Source organism: Mus caroli, chromosome 19, assembly GCF_900094665.2.
Source record: "Mus caroli chromosome 19, CAROLI_EIJ_v1.1, whole genome shotgun sequence".
NCBI lineage: Eukaryota > Metazoa > Chordata > Mammalia > Rodentia > Muridae > Mus > Mus caroli.
Window position 1 is genome coordinate 8,716,491 of NC_034588.1, and position 11,179 is coordinate 8,727,669.

The following is an 11,179-nucleotide window of genomic DNA, read 5'->3' on the forward strand; positions in this document are numbered from 1 at the left end:
CCTTCTTTCTTTTTTCCTTCTTCTTCTTCTTCTTCTTCTTCTTCTTCTTCTTCTTCTTCTTCTTCTTCTTCTTCTTCTTCTTCTTCTCTCTCTCTCTCTCTCTCTCTCTCTCTCTCTCTCTCAAACAAATAGGCAAAAACAAAACAAAAAAAGACAACAAAAATAAATCAACCAACCAAACAGTACCAAAAACAAACTAAAAGAAAACAAACCACTACAGTGAGCACATTACTTTATAAGAGCTGAGTCTATTTTTTCTTCCAGCTGTGGCAGCTCCATCATGATTCCACAGGTAGTGACCAATGAGACCATCACAACGATTTCACCAAATGGAATCAACTTTCCCCAAACAGAGGAGTCCCAGCCTACCCAACAGAGGCAAGACAGCCTGAAGAAACATCTAAAGACTGAGATCAAAGTGATAGTGGTAAATCCCACTCAGAACATCCTGGTGTGGGTGGAGAACAGAGGGTGAGGCTTTATGTATTAGGAACAGAGATAAATTTGGGTGGGAGGAGCCTTCAGTTTTGACAGAGTGATCAAAGAGTGGCCAGTTCACTGGTGGAAGCCCCTGGGCAAGCTGTTTACATCACTAAAACCTTCTAAAACTGGCAAATATTTTCATTGATTCCAATGAACTTGGACTGCACTCCAATGACCTTATTCCATTGGGTCATTGAGATTTTATTCTTTAATTCTTTTTTGTTTTTTTTTTCCATTTTTGAAGTGTACTTACTAAGTATTTTATTGGTGAAAATATTTGTAGCTACATTCTAGGTGCTCTCTGAGTGTAGAAAGCCCTTCTCTTCCTTAGTGAAGAGATGGTACAGAAAGAGCATTGGTTCTCTACTCTGTGTTCATTCTAGACTCACTAATGCAACTTTTTTGGGTAAAGGGAGAAGAACATTTTTTGCTGTGTGTTGTTTTTCAATCTTGTCTGTACTAACGCTATATGCATGGGTGTCTGTATTACCCAGTCTCAGAACTTAATGGAACTAATGGCCTTGTATTGGACATACATACAATCTACTGGATTCCTTTGAAGCACATGTAGCAAAAAGTTTATAAAATTGCTTAATCAAAATTACAAGACCTGTGAGTCTGAGAAGTGAAAGAAAGTGTCAGGAAGACAAAATTTCCCTCTTAATATAGAGGCAAGGAATCCCCAGAATGACAACTGGACTGAAAGTGCTGTGGAGCTTGACAGAGCAGCTGGCCCTATGTGGTGTTCTGTGGGTTCTGGATGATGTGTGGAGAGGTTTCGGGAGGGCTTACAGATGACTGTTTTTCCCACAAAAGAAAACAGGAGACTTGTTACTCATGCACTCAAGCTAGGAGATGGCAGGAAGAGTCATGAGGATGCAAGGGGTTCAAGGACAGAAACGCCTAAAGGTGACCCAATGCTCTGGCAGAACTACATCCATGCCAGAATGAGCTTTCCTCTCTCATATCAGAGTTTGTACAGGGTCTGTGTGCTCACTGGGATGTTGTAGAAGATGACAATGCACGGGCACCATGGGAAAAGTGAGAGGTCTTTCTTGTCATTGCTGATTTAGTCACCATCTCCCTTCTCTCAACAGGCAATCCAGATCATGTGTGCTGTGACAGTGTTGGCTCTGGGAATCATTTTGGCATCTGTTCCTCCTGTCCCATATTTTAACTCAGTGTTTTCTGTCCTGTTAAAATCTGGCTACCCATTTATAGGAGCTTTGTTTGTAAGTAGACTTCTGGGGGGAATAAAATGGGGGAAGACAGAGAAGGGAGTTTTCACCCAGCTGCATTTCTGTATACTGTGAAAAAGAGGTCAATGGTAGACCTTGTTCTCCTGTCTGTCATCAGAGAATGTCTTAGTGTAGAAGGGCAGCCATTATGTCACCAGGAAGATTTTTCCATCTAGTTTAAATAAACACTTCCTATGAATTTCACCCTTTCATGTCTTCATTTGAGCAATGATAACTTCAGTGACCTCTTGAGTTTAGGGGAAAGTCTAGGAAATGGGATTCAAATGATCAAAAGCATTTTGTATCATGCAAAGTCATGCAGTGGACCACACTGCAGAAAGGAACACTTTCATTCTTTTGATCTGGCTTTGTTGGAGGCATTCCAGGTGATAGACTGTATATTCCTCTGAGCCTGCTCCATGTCTGGGGTGAGGAGGTCATGAAGGTCCTTTTCTCAGAAGACAGCTCTTCTCTAGACAGATGTGGATGAGTCCCACACACAAGTGAGGATTCCTCTCACTGGGGCTTCCAATCTGCTTATTACAGCTCAGTAACAGTTATTCCCCCCTTCCTATGTGTTTTCCTTTGATACACCATAGCTCAACCTTTCTTTCTATTGTGTCAATGATTTCTGATTTTCTCTTCTCAGACCAATACATTGTCTGATTTCACCAGTTTTCCATGAATGTTCTTTGTTCCAGTTTCCATTCAAAGATACTTCTGTCTCCAGAGTCTCCACTAGACATCCTTTTTTGAACCTTTTCAGACTTTGCATGTCCTTAGTGACTTGACAGTTTATGAATTTTGCTGGCCTACATTTTTGAAAATATTTATAAGTTTGAGTTTGTCTGACATCCTGTTAATCTTTAAGTGAGTGGTGACTGGATAGGTGACTATGACAGTAGTGTCTTGCCATACTGTAGGTAGCATGAAGGGTGCATATTATTTACAACATGTCACTGTTGACCTTACACTGATGATGGGGCTGATGCAGTGATTTCTAGGTCAGTGCTGTTTCTTTATGTTTCTCTCCTCACCGTTGTGTGCTCTTTACATAGAGCATCTCTTGCATTAGAAGAGACACTCAGTTCTTTTAGCTTTATTAGACTCTGTCTCTGTAACTTTGTTGAGTAGCTCATCAGCAAAGCACATCCATAGACCTCACAGACCCTGAGTTCAATCCCTATCGTTGCAAAGATGAAGACCCAGCATTTATTTATATGGATAGGCTGTTTAACTTTGGAGAATAGAAATCACAAAGTTTCTTGTTTAAAATAATCCTAAAGACTTGGTTTTATTTAATTTATTGAATAATAGAAAAAGTCAATCATGGTAAAATAGTGATTTATAAAAATCACATCTAAAGACTTCTGGAAATGCAAACTTATGCTTCCTCTTCTTCTCATTTATCTTGATCTCTAGAATCAGTTACTGAAAGACCTGTTTCTTTTGTTCTGTGTTTGTTAATTTCTTCCCTTATTTCCTTCAGGAAAACAAAAAGAAAACAAAAACAAAACCAAATTAAACAGTGCAGATCACTGTCAAACTATCACCAAAATCTGAGAGAAGTATTTTTCTAAACTCTTGTTTGGATACCAGTATTTATCTTGATGCCAAGATATTGATGTAATGCCAGCCAGGAGCATGACAAGAAATACAGTGAACAGGCCAGTGTCTTAGAGGATGTAGCTCCCAGATTTCTCACTAAAATACCAGCATGGTGGAGATTGCACATTAAATATTATCTCAACATGTTCAAGTGAGAGTTACTGAAGAAAGTTTGCATGGTTTTATGTGGAAATCAGAGTGACATAACTTTATTGATAAAAGGAGGGACTACTGCCTGCAATACTATTTTCCATTTTCTCTTCTTGTAGATCGAATCCTCAGACTCTAAAATCATCTAAATCTACATTTTCCTTTGCAATTAACAAACTATCCTTTTGCTATCTCATAGATTTAATGAATTTTAATGGGATAGATTTCTGCTCTTATCTACCTTTTCTTGTGTTCTCTGAATAGTGCATGAACAAAGAGACACCCCTGTGAGCCTAAGTGTGTGTGTCACTGGTCATTTGGTCCAGGAAAGTTTGTCACAGACAACATAGAGTAAACTGTAGTCACTTTGTACATAGAAAGTGACCTGATAATGCTTTCTTCTTGTCTGAGCAGTTTATTGCCTCTGGAATTTTGTCCATCATTACGGAGAGAAAGTCAACAAAACCTTTGGTGAGTACAGAACTGATGAGCCTGGAACCCAGAGGATACTTCATGGTCAGGCTTTTCATGTTCAACATTATAAGCTAAGCTCTACATGGATCACTTCTTCAATCCGTGAGCTGATTCTGGGTTCTCCATATCCCTAGGTGGAGCCCAATATTTCTATCAAGGTAACCAAAATCATAGTGTGCCTGATGTCTGAGACCAGTGCCAAGGAATCCCATGTATAAAATACTGCCTTCTTACAATGCCAGTGTGTAGGCAGCAGGCTATGATGGCGAATCTTGATGATCAACTTGATTGGATAGAGAAGGACCTAAGAGACTAATAAAGCATACCTCTGGGGGTGTTCTGGTTCCAAAATGTGATGGCTCCATTCTCTAAGATAAAGACTCAGATAAAGTAAAAGGGAGAAACTGAACTGTTGTTAACACAGATATCCTCTCATTGGCTTCTTGACCAGCATGTTGTGAGCTGTTCTGCTCTGCCACCCAAGTCCCACAACAGTCATCTGAGCCTCTGAAACTGAGCCAAATATATTTTTATCTTGAGTTGCTTATGTGAAACTTTTTGTCATGGCAATGAAAAGTCTAGTAACACAAAAGCTTCCAAATTTTACTGCAGTACTGAAGCTAATGTCCTTATTTTAATGAGTTATATTTGTTATGGGTATACAATGCAATCTCATCACTGAAAATCTATAAGAATCCCTAGAGAAAATGTTCACATGACAAAAGTCTTTTATTTATATCTTCATAAAAGAAATGCTTTGCTAGAACTGAATATACAATTTGAACTGAAAAGCAGAATGTTGGAATTCTGAAAGTCTCAGTAGTCATCATTTGTTTTACCTAAGAATTTAGAGTTTCCTACTTTAGTTTCTTCCAGTGAAAAACTAGTCCTGGGCAGCAGAAAGCTGAACTCTCGGAATGATGTAAAGATGCACCTAGTCCTCAGTCATCACACATTCCTCAAGAAGTTGATTCAGGAAGTCATGGGAGAGAATGCCACGTAACTCAATAGCCTAGGGATTTAGTTAGGAAGAGCCGACTAAACCACTCTCCCAAATATACAGAACGTTAATTACTTTTCTGTTGCTGTGGTTAAAAAAAATAAATAAATAAAATCAACTGAGAATGTGGATAGTCTGTAAGTAGAATAAGGCTCATCAATGATGCTTCACCAATGCTGAAGAATGTTCTTTTCATAAAGTGTCTGGAGACTAAAGAAGAACGTGAGGATGAAACTAGTATATGCCAACACCATACAGTTTATCAGTATCCTGATTGCAAATATTGTTCAAGGTGTCCAAGAGTTTGATTTTAGTCACTATTTGTGAAAAGAAGCACCTAAAAGCACCAAGTTCTGAGTGATTTACACAATCTCTCTAAAATATAAGTGACCTAAAATTAAATCACACCCAAGTGCCATACACTTGGGCATATCCTATAAATACCTACCTGTAACTGTAGCTTTCAGACTGGTCCTAGCTCAACTTTCATTATCTGTACATTGAAAAAGAAAGAAAACCATTATCAAGTTCTTTACTTCACTAACACCATAAGTGTTATGGAGAAGAGATATAAAGTGAGCATTAGAACTGAGTGATGCTGATAAGTTAGACTCCAAGGACCTCTGGTCCTGTAGCCTGAATTTACCAACATCTAGTCCCATTCTGTTTCTTTCTGCCCGCTGTTTCCACACATGACAACATCCTTAGTCACATCTCTAGATTTCTGTCTAGAGCCCTATTCATAGTCAATCATTAGGCTTTCCAGAATCCAAATCCTACCTTACACTGAGAACAAAGTTCCCACACTCACCTTTGGGTATATGAGCCTCTGAGAGAAGTAGAATGTAAGGAATGAACTGCCTCACCTGCCTTTTCTATGTGATTGATGCCTCCATGGGTGGGATATGGAAAGGATGTGTTATTCTGAGTACATTTGCCAGTATTAGGTACATCCAAATTCAACTCTTGAGATAACTCAGCTCATAAAGAGGAAGGGGTTCATTTGGGCTCATATTTCAGAGGTTTAGCAATATACAGTTTTAGTGAATCTTTCTGTTCTGAGTTTGTACACAGGCAATGAGTGTCTCATGCTAAGAAAGCAAAGATATGTGCCACTGGGCAGCAAGGGAGAACAAAGAGAGTAAGATGAATATCCTATGTTCTGATAGATCCCTTTCATGAGCTCTTATATGCAGACAAACCTTTGCTCAAGAGGCATTTCCTGAAGGTTCTTACAGAGCAAATAGGTCCTTCTATAGCAAATCTGTCTTATCCAAACTATAGTACTGAGAATGTTGATGAATAAGAAACATGGCTGGTGTCTGCACCTCATCCTCTTTTCACACTGTCTTAAGAATTTTCCAGATTTACTTTATGATTCCATTAAAAGTCATGGGTACAGAATTTGTTGGGGAAATATTATCTTTTCACCATTGAAATCCTGTTTAATCCATCCAATTGCCATTTAAGTTTGGATTCGTGTGATCCTAGCCATTCTTAGAGTCCAATAAATATGGTAGTGGTCGGGTAAAGTGACCTAGCAAATATCATCTGGGAAATGGAGCATAGAAAAATCGGTATGGAAACCAGGGCCTCTGAACTTTCTACAGGTAGCTATTATGCATTAGGAAGACTGAAGAAATAAATTATTAATCTTGCAGCTGCTAATGAAGCGAAAGACACACACACACACACACACAGAAAGAGAGAGAGAGAGAGAGAGAGAGAGAGAGAGAGAGAGAGAGAGAGAGAGAGAGAGAATTGCTGCACCATTTTGGAAACAAGTATAAGAAAAACGTGCTTCTTCTTCCAGGTAGATGCCAGCCTAACTCTGAATATCCTGAGTGTTTCATTTGCTTTCGTGGGCATCATTATCATCTCTGTCAGCCTGGCTGGTTTGCATCCTGCCTCAGAGCAATGCAAGCAGAGCAAGAACCTTAGTCTAATTGAATATGACTACTACCAACCTTTCTACAACTCAGACAGGAGTGAATGTGCCGTCACCATGTCTGTTCTGGCTGTAAGTGTTTCTAAAGTCTGTATTGAATGGTTTTTAGTTATGGGGAAATAGTGCTCTTTCTCCTATATTTTGAAAATCTTTCACTCTGTTTGGCTTGAGGTCTTAGGGAATGGTCACAGCTGAATAAGGCAAAGATATACAATGTTAAAACCTTTAAGCACAAATCATTTTTAACTTCAAATTGATTCTGGGTTAAAAGCATTAACACCTTTTCCAGTGGGCTGGATATACAGATTCGAAGGAGATGTTTTTAGCATGATAAGACACATACCCAAAAGATTCAGGTGATCTGGACAGACCAACAAGGAAACTTGGCACATGTGTAGTAGAGAGAGTAAAGTGAGCTGAGCAAAATTCAGCTAAACACTGGGAAATGGATTGTGGGAAGGACAGGATTGGGATAGGGATGTCAGATGTCTGCACCCTCAAGTGCTCACAGGAGCCAGCACTTGGTTTGTGTGGAGGAGATCTCACTGTTGCTTTCATCACCCTCAATGAGATGTGATTGTTAAATGAGGAAAAAAGAAATACAGTAAAATGGAGAAGAGTAACTGGCAGTGATGTGAGGGATTGCCATCTTGTTGGAAGAAAGTAATGCAATTTGACTAACAGGAGTAACATACCTTCAATTAGAACTTCCAAGAACATACACTTGGTCCCTAGCACATGAGGAGAATGTTGGGTAAGATAACAATGGAGACCCTGCATAATATTCATTTTCTTATGAGAATAAAAGTAAAATAAAAAATAAAAAGAAGAAACACAGCTCTAAGATGGCCAGACAGTTATTTCTGGTCAACCTCTAGCTTTCTGTTCCCTTATAGATCTGGGTTCAGTGTTTCTTCCTCAGTTAAGAAAACCACAAGAAGGAAAAAAATGTGTAAATTAGATGCGTAATAATGTGAGTAATGTGACTAATGTGAATAATGTGGAATAACTAACCCTGACTTTAGAAACCTGAAGTATTAGGGAGAAATTTGCATGGATTACAAAGATGGCATCATGGGATAGTTTCACATTGTATGTAGTTTCACACTGCTTGTGTGTGTGCAGATAAATGAAGGGTTTACAATTTCACATTCATCATCCTTCCTATCAAGTGGTCTTGATGAAGGACACCTCATGACAGAAGTCATGGGCTCAGTTTTCTTTACTTAGACTATTCTTTGAGTTAATTTGTGATGTTAAAGACTGTAGAAACTGGATTACTTTTCCCCCTTTTTACCATCACACACACACACACACACAGAGAGAGAGAGAGAGAGAGAGAGAGAGAGAGAGAGAGAGAGACAGACAGACAGACAGACACACACACACACACACAAACACACACACACACAAAGAGAGAAAGACAGACACACAGACAGACAGACACACAGACAGACACACACATACCCCAAAACAAAACAAGTCAAAACAAAAATGCATCCCAAGGAAGAAGGTTCTATCAATGCTGACTTTTACAAACAGTTTGCATGGTCAGAAGCTCACTAACCCTCACAAGTCTTTGCAGAGGAAGTACTACCATGGGTGATAAGTGAGCAAACAGAAGACAGATGTTAGAGAAGCAGAGACATGCCTACCCTCACATTAAGCAGCAGAAGAGAGCCAAGAACAGGAGCTGTTGACTCTCACCTGGGGTCACAGTTTCTTTCTCTTCCCACATTCAGTGAACAATATAGTCAGGATCCGTGCCCAAGAGGGATGAGAAGTGGCAGAAACCAGCTTTGTTGATTTAGTTTGTCCTCTTCACCCACTTCCTCCAAGCAATGAAGGGACAAGGCATCAATGTTAGCCCGTTTGTAGGTTTGGGAAGATCCTTTCCCTTTTCTGATGGTGGAGATAGTTTCATCTCTATAGTCACCTCCCACCCAGGTATGAGGGATTCAGCTGACTCAGTCACACTGACCTCTCTCGTCTCCTGAATTTAGGGAGCCCTTTCAGTGATGCTGATCATCAGTGTGTTGGAGCTTGGTCTGGCTTTGCTATCTGCCATGCTGTGGTTGAGAGAGGGTGTTCTGACTTCCCTTAGGTGAGTATTTGTGAGACCTCCTAAATATTCCCTGGTGTTCCTCTGGGATCTATGCAGTCATGAATAACACCTAGAATTACATCAGTCACAATGACATGAATATCAGGTGATTTGGAGAGGGAGGTGGGGCAGTAGATGATAAGGTAGAAAGTAATTGTGTAGCTGATGATGATTATCTAGACATAGAAAGAAACCCAGATAAACCTAACAAATCACCTGGTTCTTCCCTTCTTTGTTGCAAATAAAGGAACTGAGGCTCTGTGAAGTTAAATGTCTCTCCTGGCATTGTGATGAATTTACTTGTGTTCAGGATGCTGCAGTGTGGCTGCCTCCCCTCTAACTAGGAATACTTTTTCTTATACTGACTAGTCTTTTTATGGATCTTGACTTGATAAAGACCAATTGCACACTGGAATGTATTCAATCAGCATCTTAGAATCTGTTTCCCTTCCTTCTGGTTTTACTTTTTTTCCTTGAATTAAAGACACTAAGGAAATACTGTTTAATAACTACATGCAACCCTTCTCAGCCAGCTCAAGGTGTATGGCTTCACTAACTGAACAAAAAAGCTTTGCTCTGACCAGATCCTTAATTAGAGTGCAGAACAAAGAGGAGATGATATACATCAAATATGTGCATCACATAAGGTGTGCTATTCTCATCATGGAACATCTACAACACTGAATGAAGTTGTATCATTTGTATCTATGTATCTATGTATCTATCTATGTTCTTCCATGCATACACATATGTACGTATAAACATATACATATAATATTCATTTGTAACCTGAAACCACGTATTTTCTTTGTTCCAGAATGTGATTTTCCTGTCTTGTAACTCCAATAATGAAGCCAATGTGGAATCAAAGGCACTTTGTAACTGTGCATATGAGGAACGATTGGTTTTTTTTTTTAAGAAAAACAAAACAAGACAAAACAAAACAAAACAAAATACCCAAAACAAGTGGGAACTATACAGCAGAGGATATGTCTTCATGATAATGCAGAAATTCCAACCATCACAGGGTAGCAATGCTTGCTACTTAAAATGTAGACTGTTTATACAGTGGGTACCAGTATGGGTTGAATGGGTGTATTACTGGCACACTATTGATTTTTCATGACCTTGGCTTCAGCTAATGCTCAGACCTACAAATGGTGGCCAGACACTGAGATATTTCTTAGAAAACCAAACAGAATGTTTCAGGCCATTATAGTGGGGAAAAGGGACAACATTTTCTTGCCCCCTGCAATTAACAGCAACAGTTAACCATTAGCAGTCTTTGTATTCAGAATCTCTGCTATGACATGGGTCTTTTATCATATCAATTTTATTGACTAGTGCATAGAAACAAGTGGCATGCAATGAAGTCTCAAGAGTAGTCATGCTGTTGGTTCAAAATAAAGTCTTTTCTGATTGTATGTTCTATATGTAAGGGTTTTTGTTATTTTGTTTTTATGCACAGATCAAGTACCCTGTGATACGTAAACACATTTGTTTGATATTCTTTTGTTCTCTATCAACCAATAAAAGCATGGGAAAGACAACTAGGAATACATCTCTGTCAGTGTGTGTGTGTGTGTGTGTGTGTGTGTGTGTGTGTATTAAACTGAATCTGAATAAACACTCAAAGTTTAGCAATGTATTTTGGAGGTACCAGATAACATTTATTTCTAGGATTGCCACAAACAAACAAGAGGCATTTCTTCACTTCTTATAAGAGGCTAGAGCGATGTCTCATCAGTTAGAGCACTTACTGGTTTTGGTCCTGTGAGGACATGAGTTTTATTACCAGCATCTGTGTGGCAGATCACAAACATCTATAATTCCAGTTCCAGGTGATCTGACATCCTTTTTTGGACTCGGTGAGCAGTAGACACACATATAGGACACACACAGACATACATCCTTGTAAAATACCCATAAAACATAAAATATGTTTAAAATGAAATTAATAGTAAAGTATGGAATGTGGGGAATGACAATACATTTAGGATCATATTCTATAAGCTATGAAGGTCTATTTGAGCCCCAAATAAAATATATTTGTCCTCCTCCTCCTCCTCTTCCTCCTCCTCCTTTTGCCTAAAGGCAATTGTATAAGAGGAGAGTCTTTCCTTGAGACATGTCCCCAGTCCTTACCTACTACCGATCATGTAACTACTCCTCCT

The 11,179-nt window shown here is 39.1% G+C and overlaps 1 protein-coding gene across 2 annotated transcripts in view; it reads left to right on the plus strand.

Moving 5' to 3' along the window:
* The window catches only part of LOC110285836 (membrane-spanning 4-domains subfamily A member 6C), a 12,126-nt gene extending 1,697 nt beyond the window's left edge, over positions 1-10,429 (plus strand). Inside the window, exons 2-7 of one of the 2 annotated variants that reach the window (XM_029472321.1) lie at positions 265-427; positions 1,581-1,715; positions 3,894-3,950; positions 6,767-6,973; positions 8,905-9,005; positions 9,823-10,429. In XM_029472321.1, coding sequence (XP_029328181.1) covers positions 281-427; positions 1,581-1,715; positions 3,894-3,950; positions 6,767-6,973; positions 8,905-9,005; positions 9,823-9,829 — 654 coding nt within the window. In that variant the 5' untranslated portion in view covers positions 265-280 and the 3' untranslated portion in view covers positions 9,830-10,429. Of the gene's footprint in view, positions 1-264; positions 428-1,580; positions 1,716-3,893; positions 3,951-6,766; positions 6,974-8,904; positions 9,010-9,822 lie in introns of those variants that run through there. The other variant, XM_021152281.2, reaches the window with a different exon arrangement.
* Positions 10,430-11,179: the final 750 nt, after the last annotated feature.